The sequence below is a fragment of the Pseudophryne corroboree genome, chromosome 5 (assembly GCF_028390025.1).
Source record: "Pseudophryne corroboree isolate aPseCor3 chromosome 5, aPseCor3.hap2, whole genome shotgun sequence".
Classification (NCBI taxonomy): domain Eukaryota; kingdom Metazoa; phylum Chordata; class Amphibia; order Anura; family Myobatrachidae; genus Pseudophryne; species Pseudophryne corroboree.
Window position 1 is genome coordinate 580781907 of NC_086448.1, and position 15204 is coordinate 580797110.

The window sequence follows — 15204 nt, forward strand, 5'->3', positions numbered from 1 at the left end:
AACATACACTTACTAAGTATTTTGATGTACTTCTCTGAAATTAAAAATGTGAGGTTTATTTGTTAATTTTTTTTGGGTGGCTGCTTGTCCTGCCCTTTGCCTTTACCACTGTCATGTTGGCGTGCTCTGGTGGAGCATCTTGGTGGTGATGACACTGGCGTGATATTTGGAGTAGTCGTACCAGAACTGCTGCTTGTTTGCTGTTGGTGCATGGAACTGAGTGTTTCATTGAGGTTAGTGAGGGTAGCATTGAGTTCACGTGTAGCAGCATTTTGATTGTCTACAATTCGGAATAAAGTTTCATTTATCTTTTGATTGTTTTGAAAAATATTCATATAGCTTTGCTGTTGTCTGTGCTGTTCTTCCATTAGTCTGTGCTGTTCTTCCATTATGCGCTGTAAGTTGCCCATGACCTGTGTAATGTCTGCACGCATGAGATCCATGGTATTGCCAATTCTCGTGGTTTGTTCATTTTGTCTACTCATATTTCTGGTTATTCTTCTGAGGTGACATGGTAGGCTTGCAAACATTTGTGTCTGCCTACGCAGGCAATCTTCATTAGTGGCCTGCTGTCTAGCCCAAATGTTCCAAAACACGTGATCAGGGCCTTGTGTTACTGGTGTTGTTGGGCTGTGTTGTGGTGGTGTACTCACAGGTGCTGGGGGCCTGATTCCTTGGCTTAATGGCTGCATTTCTTACATGATTGTCCATGTCACAGTGTTGCTGTTGTTTCGGAGGGATGCTGTTACCAGGACTAGAAGCTGAAATTTAGAAAAATTATCTGTTAGCCCATATGTTTGAAAAATTACAACAAATCACTACACATGGAACACATGTCATTGACTGTTGCTTTCAGATATCCTGCCTAGCAACATCATCACTCATAACTTAAATACATACATATGCCTGTTTGTGGCAAATGTGTCTGGTTACTTCATTGTGAAAGCAAACACATTAGTTTTATTGTAGATCAGACATACTCCACCACAAAAACACATTGTAATCCATAATGTTACCTTATAGCTTTTCAAAAACAAACATAATAATGTTTTTATATGTATTTGGCAATGTTAGGTCAAACACACATGTGAAAATTTGTTAAACAACCTTACTATTTTCCAAAATTAAACATGAGTTTCTGTTGCAGCATCTTACACACAATGTGCTACTGTATGGCTGAAGTGGACATACATATCTTTACAGGATGTGGACAAGGCCATTTTGCTAGGATTCCATTTCATGTTTTACTGACATCGGTAAGTATATCAGATTTTGATGCGTTTTGACTTAATGCGTTTAAGTAAAAGTTTTATTACGATCTGAAATTTATTACATTTATTTCAGTTTGATACTCACAATCAAGATGAGGGGAGTGTGGTTCACATCTTGGAGGTGTGTCCAAAATTTGGAGTGGGGGGACCGAACATACTGTCGATAATCTTCATGGCGGGGTAGCCTGCTGTGGTTGGCCCTGGACATCAGACCTTGCTTTCTTTGCTGCCACATGTTTTTTTTGGTGGTGTGTTACAGAAGTCCGACTTCTGCTGCTCCAGACTTCTTTTGATGGACCTAGTATTGAAAGTTACATTTTGTTATGGCCATTCCTTTACAAACATACCCTATACTACAATGGACACTTTACCTGCTTCCGCAGTGTCATCATCATCATCATCAGATGTCATGGGAGTTACTGTAGGACGACCTGTACTGCTTTTTTCAAACACTGTAAAACCAAAATAAAATCTCATGTATTCATGCTGTTGTTGATACATCCACCCATTATGCTTATAAACATTAATTCTTTAAAAAATGCTTGTTTTATTTTTTTTAAAAACATAAGGACCGTAAACCCAAAAACCACTACATAAAACAATAAACATTGTCCAATAGCCATATGCACTATGGAAAGTGCAACACAGGAAAACATGTACAGGACACAGACATAGGACACAAGTAAAAATACATACACTAACACCCAAAAACACACACATCTTCATTTTGTAATGAAAGGAAAAAATTTACAGATGCAATATAGAAATTGCTCTGTGATGTGGCACTCCAAACACACATTACCACTATATGAACCAAACAAAAACGAAACCCAAAAAATAAAATTAAAAAAAAAATAGACTGCAGTGTTGTGTCAGGGTACAAATACAGACTCAAACTGAACAAACAAATAGTGTTTGTTTTTTTTAAATTATTACATTCAGTAATAATGACATTACACATGTAAGTGGTTTCCAAACCACTTTCCACTACTCCAGCCTCTAACATGACAACCACTGTTTTTGCAACATTGCACATGGATAACCTAAATATAAAACATAGTCCAAATTAAAAACTTAAAAATGTGCAAAAGGAAAACATTATTGCTGGACAATTCAATGACACACCAAGTCCAAACTACACATGGAAAATATACAGAAAAAAACACGACATACAATAAAGTAAGATGTTACATTGGCTTTTGTAGAAAACATTACCAAAAAAAAATGTATTTGCTGACACACACTTGAAGATGGGAGTAATATGCAACGTCACATGACACACATTTGAGAAAAAAAAAAAGTAAGGTCATAGAATGTTAATGCAAATACACATGCTCACCATTCTTCCTGGGCCTATCTGAATCCCAGACATGGGTTGCAGAGACTACTTCAGGAGGTATTACACTCCGCATGGGCTCCTAATACTCCAGATATCTTGCAATATAGGGCTGCCCACCACCGGTTTTTCAAGCCGACTTCGCCTCCTTGGCCATTTTGGACTTGACACATCGCTTTATGTCATGTCATAGTACCGTTTGCGGCATGGGTCCTCCGTCCGCTGGACCACCCCCTCACTATTGACAGCAGCAACAACTTTCGCCCACAACACCGTCTTCTTCCATGTTGGCACCTTGGCGGACTCAGGCCCAAATAGCTGACGCTGATACTTCATCAGCTCCCGCACCAATGCCACATTTTCTGCATAACTAAACTTGACATTCCGCCCAGTCTTAGTAGTGGTGCGTGGCTGCGGAGCTCTCTGACTGTCACTTGAGGCTGCTGCAGCAACCTCACCCACTGAATACTGCATTGTCGGATCCTTTCCATTGGAAAGGATCCGACATACATTGAATAGACCCCATAATGTATAAATAAAAGTAGGCTTTTACTGGGAATGTGGTTAACATACAGCCACATGGGATCCTGGCAATAACAATGCCAACGCCAGGATCCCACACAGCGGTACAATGCTGGCGCCACAGGCTTTTCTCCCTCAATGGGTGTCCATGACACTAGCGCTCGCCACCGGGATGCCGGCATTGGTATAATGAAGGACGCCATCCAAATCATCGGTAAATCATACCGATCCCCTTTTACTGTACAGTATGTATTTATTTTTAAGCTGTTTCCAAGGGGTCTTCGTACTGCCAGCATTATCAGATCCATTGTAAAATCGATCTAATTGTAATGTGTAGACATGGCCAATACCAATTTAATATTCCAACTGTCTGGTCTAGGGAAACTAATTTGGGCCCATTAAACTCCTCCTTAGTCTTCCCTCCAACAGAAAAGTCATCTCTGATGACATATGATGTCACTAGGTCTTACTGTAGGCAGGCAGTCTAATTGGGTACTGGAGCTGATGGGTGATATACAGTATACAGTCATATTTTTTAGGGCACTTTACAAGAAAGGAGAACACTGGATATCCATAAAATTATCCTAAGTAGTTGAATTTGTTCTATATATTAATAAAGTGAATATTCAACTCATGTGACATGAATTACTGTATTGTAAAAGTAATGATGTTAATAAGTGAGTGTCATGTATTTTATTGACAGCTAGTTATCTGGCTTACAATACAGGTAGTCAAAATTAACTTTATCTCTAGGTAATGAAAAACAGACAAGGGAGAGAGAGAACAATAAACAACGTGCAATATTTAATGATTTTATTAAAAGTGCTTAATTAAAAACAATAACCAAATGGATGGCAGATCACAGGTAATATGAATATTTATTTCAGTTAATGGATACTTTATCACTGACATGAAATATTAAATATCTAGGCTAATTCAAAATCTATTAAAAGTTATCCTAAATTAGTTGACAGCCGCTTATACCAGGTGAATATTTTGAGGTTTCCAATTTTCTGAAAAAGTTAATGCCGGCTATGATAGGAAGGTGTCAGTATACACAGTGCCTCACGGCTTGTTGTGTGTGTACATGGCCACTCCACTCCATCGCCAAAAGTGCCATGTTGGCATCAGAACTGAACCATGGAGCAATGGAAGAAGGTGGACTAGTCTGATGAATTAGGTTTTCTTTTACATCATGTGGATGGCCGGATGCATGTGTGTTATTTACATGGGGATGAAATGGCACCAGGGAGCACTATGGGAAAAAGGTGAGCCTGCATAGGTGGTGTGATGTTCTGGGCAATATTCTGCAGCAAAACCTGCCATTCATGTGGCTGTTCCTTTGACAGGTACTACCTACCTAAACATTGTTGCTGCAATATTTTCTGCTGGCAGTGGCTTCTTTCATCCAGATAATGTGCCCTACCATACTGTAAAGATTGTTCAGGAATGGTTTGAGGAACATGACAAAGAGATTAAGGTGTTGACTTGGCCTCCAAATTCCCCTGATATCAATCCAATCAGCATCTGTAGTACTGTATTTGCTGGAAACTCAATTACAAGACATGGAGACCCCATAACTTACAGGACTTAAAGGATTTGCTGCTAATGTCTTGGTGCCATATACCACAGCACACATTCAGAGGTCTTGCGGAGTCTACAGTATGCCTCAATGGGTCAGAGTATTTTGGTGGCACGAGTGGGAGCTACACAATATTAGGCAGGTGATCATATGACTGATGGGTATACAGGCTATAGCGTTACATTTTCCTAAAGTATGTGAAATAGCTTAGGATTTATCCAGAATTATTAATTGCAACCATGTTGGCTGTACTAAAACATTCTGACTGTTAGCTATTAGTATGTATGGCTTATGTTTTATTGTGCTTACCAAAATGTACAATACTGTGTGACATTAAGCGTATATCCAGCCATGAAATAAGAAATAAAAGCATAATCTTACATGAGAAGCAATGTTTTATTTTATTTTATTGTAATTGTGGGGTTTTTGTCAATGGCACTTTGTGTACAAAGTTTATAATAGCAGGAGCTAGAAATATCAAGTATTTCGATTCAGGCACTACAGTAGGGGCTAATTTTACCTAGCAGCTGTTATTCAGGGTAATCAATCCCAAAAAACACAAACTGCAAATAAAATGGAGAAAACAGCACTTTTTGTAGAAAGAATAATTGTACATATATATCAGATTGGATAGATTAATAGTACTGTATTTATTGTATAAAAAACATACATTTAAAACATAACCATTAATTCATTGCAAAAAAAATCCTTTGCTAAAGTTGTGGGGTACACAGCGAAACGCGTCAGTTATTCCAGCACCCCAAATTGCTCCCATTTACCAGGACTCCCTAACAAACAAATCAGCACGTGGATCAGAGGGCTGGTGTTGGAATACCGGTGGCTGAGATCCTGGCAGTCAGACTACCTACCCTGGGATCTCGGCTCACTGCACTCGTCACGCTGTGGGCTTGGTGGCTTGCTGCGCTCGCCAAAGGTTCTATTCCCACTCTATGGGTGTCGTGAACACCCACGAGTGGGAATAGCCCTGGCACCGCTGCGGGCATTCTCTGCATATTTACTACATGCTGGACTAGACCTCCATATTCCTAAATCCTCTTCAAATGAGATATGGATATTAATGCCACAAATGGTTACTATATATCACTCCAAGGGACTTACCAAACTGTGCGTGCTAACAATCCGCCTATCTATCATAAGTTGGTAAATATACCTTTGCTGAACATTGCTGCCTACTAAAAGAAAACATCAGTTTGTATTGGAGGTCATCATAGAAACAGGACTTGCATTTTTGGTGTTACTCCATTAAGAACTATATAAGGACAAATTGGTGGGGTTACAACTTTTTGTGAGCTATGAATTAACAGTTATGTTTTCAATGTGTTTATTTTATTATACAATAAATACCCTATTATTAATCTATTCCATCTGGTATATATGTACAGTTTATAATATGTACAAAAAAAATACAACTAAAAAATAATTTCTGTAAAGGTTACTGTCTCTTAACGCTAATAAATGTTGGGAATAGTGATGAACTAACTGTATTTAAGTAATCACTAATGACATTGTTAATGATGATATTAAGATGTAATGAGAACCCAAAATCCTCTTGTTCAAAATTCAATAATGGCATTTTTTTTTTTTTTGTATCTTTGGGTTACTGTATTATAAGGGGAAATTACTAGTTTAGCAATGCCTCCCATTTTAGAAATTACAGTATTACTCCATAGTTTGTTGGAGCCATAATATTCAATATAAATGTTTTAGCAATAACAAGTGATAGGATTATTAGGAGATTTGTTATAATGTTTCAGGAACTTTGAAAACTTTGGGATGTGCTATAAGTAACATTACATATATAATTCTGATCACTATAAACGGTCTTCATTTTGTAATTCTAGTCCCCATCCTCTCACTAATCAATCTAATCATAGGTTAGATCAGGAACAGTGTTACAACATTAGGTGAACCTAGGCAGTTGCTTAGGAAGCTAATGGTTAGCATGCTCCTAAAACACTGAGGGGTCTATTTACTAATCTTGGACGAAGAAAAAAGTGGAAAAAGATAAAGTACCAGTCAATCAGTTTCTAACTGTCACTTTTCAAACACAGCCTGTAACATGGCAGGTATCATCTGAGTGGCTAGTTCTTTATCTCAGTCCACTTTATCTCCATCCAGTGCTTACTAAACAGACCCCTGAATGAGGGATATTGCGCTCACATGAAGGAGAAGAAGCCAGCAAGCTACTGGTTGCACCTCCTCCATGTAGGTGTTACCCTGGGAATGACCAGCCAAACACCAGTCTCCCAGTCTTAGAAGTAAAGATGTTGTTCCCACCTCTGGCCTGTAAATGTAAGAAGCATTTGGTATGCAAGCTCAACACCAGCCCTGGGTTAGACACACTATCTAGCATAGTTAATATAACAAATACCATTTTCAGTGGGCTGGGTGTAAGCAATTCTTTTCACATATCTTGCTCCCAAGCCCATGTGATATGCCCAAATTATTGGATTAGAATAATGTTTTGCAATGAACAGATGATGTGGCAGAGAGGCCAGGAATATGTAGAAGACTGCATATGTTCATCCCAGTAAAGATGGAGACTCTTTTCAGAAAAAAGGTGCCAGTTCATGTGTATTTTGACTATAAACCAAAATGAGTAGATTAAGCCTTTAAACATCAACTACAGTATTTCTAGTAAACTTGGCTAATTATTTATAGACTAGATCCAGTATTGTCAAACAATTGAGTATTTATGGACTACAGGTTAAATTAGATTAATGGAATTCTGCAGTTTAAAAAATTTCAACATTAAAATACAATTTTAAAGGAAAAAAAAGACGACATTTGCAATTGGTTTTATTTGAAAAACACAATGGAGACAGACTGAAAAAAAAGAAATATTCTATAAGGATATTTGAGGATGATTAACAAAGCATCGTACCCTTATACAAGAGTAATAACAGCAATATGAATCACAAAGATATATACTGTATAATGCTAAAAGCAGGTTGTATAACCAGCTAAAGCATATTGCCCAGGCTATGACAATTAACGGTAATAACAATAAGATTCTCCTGCAGGATAATGAGTCTGCCCATCTGTGTAATCTGGTTGGTTCAAACAGCAAGATGTACAAAAAAATATAATGCATAGAACAGATACCGTTACAATAGTAGAATCTGTAGTCGCGGCGCTTGTCTTGTGATTGCAAAGCTGGATTTCAGTTGGGTATTACTCTTAATTTACTTCCTGACTGATCTAACTCCTGACAAGTTTTCATTATGGATTATCCATTTTCTCTATTAGAACTTAACTGTAATAAAAAAATATTCAACACGCCAAGTTAATGTAGCTATAAATTTGTATTCTCCTCTCCATCCTACCATGACTTACAAAAAAAGCAAGTAGAAAAGTAATGTCACTACCAATTTTATACATTTAGAATTTAGGTCGCTCAATATTTGGCCTATCTTACACTTTTTAATCTTTGCCTGTTGTGCACTGGCAGCGTATAGTGTCAGTCACTTACTGTCCCCAGGTGTGCAAAACAGATGCCACAATTCTTAGAATGGGTGTAATTAATGGGTGTTAGGAAGGTGTAAGCAGTATCTACTGATAAATAGTTTTGAGACCGTAATAAAACAAAATATTGGACGAGCCAATAAGAAACAAATGGATGTTCATTGACTAGAAAATCTGAAAATAAAGAATTTAAAAAATAACAACAAATTGAATGTGACATACTTAATTTATATAATTTTCCCAAACACATTTAAGGCTTTATTATTTTAAACAAATGGCTGTTTCAAATGCAAGGACAAATACCAGAGCAATACTGGCGTTGTGACTAGTAAATCTACATTACTGCCCATTAGGAAATGCCCCATACAGTAGTACAACAAATATAAAGTAGGAGGCGGCTATAGGGGAATTAAATTCTTGGGGATGAGCGGTTACGATGCATGGCTGTGCCTACTCACGAGAATTACAGTAGTCTGACATTGCTAATTTTCCTTCGTAGCTCTATGTGCAAGAGACAATTGGCAGTGTTGGTGGTTGCAATCTAACGGCATTCCGAACAGCGCCATGGTATTCCGACTGCACTTCCCAACACTACTGACAAATAACCTCCTCCCTTATTATCCAGCGCAATTAAAGTGGTTTTAGAAATCTCAAGGGAAAAATGAGGCAGTATTTTGCCCTGTGCGGTCTAAGTATATATTTAGAGAACACCCTAGTATACCTAATGATTCTCTCAAAATGCTGCAGGATCAAGGCAAGATGTCAGAAGCATTAGCAGTGCATTGCGGAGGGATGGTTCTACATTCCGGCATCCATATTTATCAACAAATGTGCACCAATAAGCAAATCAATACATAATATCAGTAGAAGCTCGGAAGATACAGAAATGAACACAAATGCAATGTTGAAAGTACAGGAACAAACCTCCAAGGTGGTATTAAAACAGGACAGCTTTCACAACTTTTAAATGATAATGCAGGAATAATGTTGGATAGTAATGAAGAGTAGCCCCTGGCAGTGATATAACACTGCTTAACAATGTAATTGCTCAGTCATTATTAGATTACCTGTCAGCTAGTGATTCTGCTTTCCAGTGAAGCGTTCATAGCATATTCATGTTTACAAATTCTATATTAAGGTTTTGCTGCAATGAATGGGTTAAAACCACTTTTTCATGTAAAAGAGAGAAAATATAATATTTTATATAAATCACTATAAGAGTCTCATTAGCACTCATTATTTACCAGTCATATTTAGTGGCTTTAGGAACCAGGATAGTCTCATTGCTCTGTTTGTGACTTGTCAGCTGAGTCTTCAGAACTGCACTCTGTGTAGACCACCATGCTACTTACCTCTTCCGATGCGTCATCTACAGTCACCTGTGCATCCATAATGGTTTCAGCATGCACGATGCCTGCCGATTCCTCGGTTTCTATAACTGTATGTGAGTAGATGTTGGATTCTTTCTCTCCTTGTAGTTCAGTCACAATGTAATGTGTCGTGCCTTCCTCAAAATGGTCATTGGCATTCTGAACCATGGCCCTGGCTAACTCTTCAGTGACGATGATCTGTGAAATTTCCCCATCATCACACTCAACTAATCTCATTTGCTGATCAGGTAGGCTAAGTGTATGGCTTTCTGTGTTGTGCATTATGAAACGAGGACCTTCTCTGGAGACCATGTGCACAGTGCCTTCATCATTTACAATGACTTGAGTGACCCCCTCTTTCATCAGCTGATCAGCAGCAGCTGAGTCACAAACTGCAAACTGCAGGACTCCCTGGACCATCTTCTTGAATGCAGATTCCTGGGAAGTGACAAAGCCTGAAGAATGCATGACTTGTCTAACAATTCCTTGCTGATCTTCATGGACTTCATGAAACATCTGTATTTCTCCACCGGATTCAATGCATTCCTCATCACTTGTCATCCTCACCAATGACTCTTCTATTTCTGGATTTTCTCGATTATGTTGACTATCTGCATCTCCTGCATTTCCCAGCTCAGTTACAGCACAAAGTAGGGCATCTAGAGCAGAAGAGGAATCCGAAGTGTGCACATTCTGTGATGTATCTAAAATACGCTGTGCCATCACTTGCTGGACCACATTACCACTGGAGTCAGTTACAGTCTCTATGGCAACAGACTCAGCAACATCTGTTTCCTCCACAGAGCCTTCAACTACCACAACTTGTGTTGTTCCTCCTGATAGCTGCTCGCCGAGAATTTCCCCAGGAATGATGCTGCCCATGTGACTGGCTTGATCAGTAGCTATAACTTGGCCATCTTCAGTGATGTGCACCACTCTTGCTACTTGACCAGCCATAGCCAAAGTCTGGAGGGTAGCTGCTGCAGTCTCCTCTACAGATGTATCAATAGTAAAATTGCCATCATACTCATCAGAAAATCCCTGTATGATAATGACCTGTTGCACATGTTCAGTTGATAGGGCTGGTTTTCTGGTGCTTCGGATATTTTCTTTAGCAGCAGGCGGCTCTGAAATTGCAGATGCAGTGAATGGGCTATCAGTTTCCACAAAGTTTGCACCTTGTCCTTTCAGTCGACATTCAAAAGATTTTGAAACAATACCTATAAAGAAATAAAAAGAATAAACTATATATAAGTATCAAAGCACATACTCTAAATAAAAAAACATATTCTAAAAGAAGATCAAAAAACATATTTCTAAATTACCATAGGTTACATATATTATGCAGAGCAGCTGGCTTTTATACAGAGGGATTAAGAATTCTTTTATATACATAATTTGTGAATGAAATAATTTGTAGCCATACATACAGTGTAAAGCAGAGTGTGCAGAAAATGCTCATTAGTATGGAAATGCTTACTACTGTATATTAAAAAAAAAAAAAGGACAACCGTTGTGTGACATTTACTAAAGGTAAGCAGGGGTGTAGCGAGGGTGGCTCCGGGGGAGCACGAGCTCCGGGTGCCGAAAAAGTTAGAGGGCGCGCTGCCGTCTGCCCTCCCCATCGCAGGCAGCTGTACTGGCAGCCACAGAGCAGGAGGAGGAGAATCAGTGAGGCGCACACTGACTCGGAATCGGAGACTAGGTAGGAAACAGGGCAGGCCATAGGCGACAGCAGGAGACACTGACAGCCGGCACATGCCAGAGCTATGCCCGCCCTCTTTATATGTCTCAGTCTGCTTGTAGCTGTGCAGCAGGGTTACTTCTGTCCTGCTACATCACTCTCTGCCCCCGCTTCTGCAGAACTTTTTTCTGCCCTGGCTGCTGCAGCACCTCTGGCATCTGCGGCACTTCTCTCTACAGTGGTGTAATGCTGCAGCACCTCTCTCTCTGCCCCATCTGCAGCAACTCTTTCTGCAGACGGCTATCCGCCATATTAAGGGTCATAGCAGCTGCGTGTGGCATCACGCAGCTGCTGCGGCCCGCCGCGTAAATGGTCCAGACGTGCCTGCATCATCCAGACCTCACCACTAAACGATGCATCCACACCCACAAAACGTGGCGTCGATGTCCCATTCCCACCCCCTCCATGTCTAAAACTGCGTTTTGAAGAGAACGCAGTTTAGGACCTTGCACATGCGTATACCGGCATATGCGCAGATTGTTTCATAGCGATTTTTGCACATCAGCGTCAGGGTCTGAAACGGCCCCTAGGCCCCCAATTCAGTACAGGGGAGGGGGGCGCTAAAACATACCCTTGCTCCGGGCACCATGGCGCCTAGCTACACCTCTGAAGGTACTGTAAGTATAAGGAAGAAAAAAATACAAAACGGGCTTGTACTCAGACCTGTAAAATAACAAGTATAAGATGATATTTATTATAAAAAGTATAAGATACTAGCAACTTTTTGGCAAGGGGTAGAAAATCAGTACAGTATGTTAGTGAGAAAAAGGACGAAATGCGTTGACCCTGAGACTGATTGGATACCCTTGACTCCCCTAACGGAAAGATAAGCTCTATTGATTTGAATTTTTTGTACGTGTATTACCTGCTAATTTTTACGGTTTTAATTAAAAACTGTGTTTTATTGAGAGAAGCCTGCCTCAAGGATTCTTATGTGGAACTATACTGTTCTTTATGACAACATTCACATTTCTTTATATGCAGATTTAAATGGTGCACACTATGCTTAATTTTTGTTTTTATTACATATATCCATACTTACTGGTCATATGACCGAAGACAAATGGAATGAGATAAGTCATTGGTTGTAATCTTCTTTCTTGGACTGTACACTTGGGGGTAAATTTACTAAGATGGGGGTTCTATTTAAGATGTGATGTTGCCCATAGCAACCAATCAGATTCCAGGTATTATCTTCTAGACGGTGCTAGATAAATTAGAAGAACAATCTGATTGGTTGCTATGGGCAACATCCCGTCTCATACAGAACTCCCATCTTAGTAAATTTACCTCTTGGTGATCATTTCACCGAATTGTATTATATATGCACTAGTAGGTGTTCTATGCACTTTATTTGTTTATATATATATATATATATATATATACACACACATATATACATATATACACATACATTTTATATATATATATATATATATATAGCAGCAAAGAAGAGGCGCACTCTGAGACTTAAAAAGTGCAAATGGTTGTATTACACAAATAGACTGACGTTTCGGGGTCAAAATACCCCTTTGTCAAAGTGACTTTGTTCACTTTGACAAAGGGGTATTTTGCACAGTCTATTTGTGTAATACAACCATTTGCACTTTTTAAGTCTCCGAGTGCCGCCTCTTCTTTGCTGCTGTTTGAACTGTACCCGGAGGGCACCGGAGCTTTTACCTTTGGGGAGGATGGAGTGCCGGTCCGTGTGGACTATATATATATATATATATATATATAAATAAACAAAATAAGATTTTAAACCTACCAGTAAATCTTTTTCTCCTAGTCCATAGAGGATGCTGGGGACTCCATAAGAACCATGAGGTATAGACGGCTCCGCAGGAGACATGGGCACTGTAAAGCTTTAGAATGGGTGTGCACTGGCTCCTCCCTCTATGCCCCTCCTCCAGACCTCAGTTAGGACTGTGCCCAGAGGAGACTGACAGTACGAGGAAAAGGATTTTGTTATCTAAGGGCGAGATACACACCAGCCCACACCGTACAACGTGGTATACAATAAACAGTTAACAGTATGAATAAAAACAGCATCAGCCATAGGCCGATCTCAACTGTAACTTAACCCTTAAGTATGCAATAACTATATACAAGTCTTGCAGAATGTTTCCGCACTGGGACGGGCGCCCAGCATCCTCTACGGACTAGGAGAAAAAGATTTACCGGTAGGTTTAAAATCTTATTTTCTCTTACGTCCTAGAGGATGCTGGGGACTCCGTAAGGACCATGGGGTTTATACCAAAGCTCCAGAACGGGCGGGAGAAAGCGGATGACTCTGCAGCACCGACTGAGCAAACACGCGGTCCTCATCAGCCAGGGTATCAAATTTATAGAATTTTTCAAAAGCGTTTGAACCCGACCAAGTAGCTGCTCGGCACAATTGTAATGCCGAGACACCTCGGGCATCCGCCCAAGAAGAGCCCATCTTCCTAGTGGAATGGGCCTTTTCTAAATTTGGCACCGGCAAATCAGCCGTAAATTAACCTGCTGAATCGTGTTACCGATCCAGCTAGCAATAGTCTGCTTAGAAGCAGGAGCGCCAACCTTGTTGGCTGCCTACAGGACAAACAGTACATCTGTTTTCCTAACCATAGCCGTTCTGGCTAAATAAAACTTTAAGGCCCTGACTACAACAAGGGCCTGGAATTCTCCTAGTCACCCATAGCCACAGGCACCACAATAGGTTGGTTTACATGCAATAACGAAACCACTTTAGGCAGACTTTGAGGATGAGTCCTCAACCCTGCTCGATCCGCACGGAAAATCAGATAGGGCTCTTGTGAGACAAGACAAGGCCGCCAACTCGGACACCCGCCTCGCAGATGCCAAGGCCAATAACATGACCACTCTCCAAGTGAGAAACTTCAATTTAACTGTTTGAAGCGGTTCAAACTATTGTGACTTAAGGAAACTCAACACCACGTTAAGGTCACATGGTGCCACTGGGGGCACAAAAAGAGGTTGGATGTGTAATGCTCTTTTTACCAAAGTCTGGACTTCTGTGAGAGAAGCCAATTCCTTCTGAAAGAATATGGATAAGGCAGAAATCTGCACCTTAATTGAGCCTAACTTTAGGCCCATATCCACTCCTGTCTGTAGAACATGGAGAAAACGTCCTAGTTGGAAATCCTCAGTAGGAACCTCCTTGGCTTCACACCAAGACACATTTTCTCCAGATACGGTGATGGTGCTTCGCCGTAACATCTTTTCTAGCTTTAATAAGAGTAGGAACAACCTCCTCTGGAATACCCTTTTCAGCTAGGATATGGTGTACAACCGCCATGCCGTCAAACGTAACCGCGGTAAGTTTTGGAACACGTACGGCCCCTGTAGTAGCAGGTTCTCCCTGTGAGGAAGGGGCCACGGATCTTCTGAGAGCAGTCCCTGAAGATCTGCATACCAGGCCCTACGAGGCCAATCTGGAACAATGAGTATCGTCTGCACTCTTGTTTGTAATATGATTCTCAATATTTTTTTGAGAGGAAGTGGAGGGAGCACATAGACCGACTGAACACCCACGGTGTCACCAGGGTGTCCACTGCCGCTGCCTGAGGGTCCCTTGACCTGGAACAATACGTCCGAATCTTCCTGTTGAGGCGTGATGCCCTCATGTCTATATGAGGAAGTCCTCAATGACTTTTCACCATTGTAAAGACTTCCTGATGAAGTCCCCACTCTTAGATGGAGATTGTGTCCTCTGTAATGAAGACCTCTGACAGAGCGCTTACATGCTTTTTCGCCCCTCGAAGAATCCTGGTGGCTTCTGCCATTTCTGCTCTGCTTTTTGTCCTGCCCTGGCGGTTCACCTGCGTCACTACCGCAATGTTGTCTGACTGGATCAGAACAGGCAGGATTGCGAAGAAAATTCTCAGCAT

The 15204-nt window shown here is 40.4% G+C and overlaps 1 protein-coding gene across 1 annotated transcript in view; it reads right to left on the reverse strand.

Annotated features, from left to right (window-relative positions):
* Positions 1-7553: 7553 nt before the first annotated feature.
* Positions 7554-15204, reverse strand: part of ZNF407 (zinc finger protein 407) — a 1019576-nt gene continuing 1011925 nt past the window's right edge. The window contains exon 9 of the mRNA XM_063923352.1: positions 7554-10787. Within this exon, the coding sequence (XP_063779422.1) occupies positions 9478-10787 (1310 nt within the window). The 3' untranslated portion in view covers positions 7554-9477. The remainder of the gene's footprint in view (positions 10788-15204) is intronic.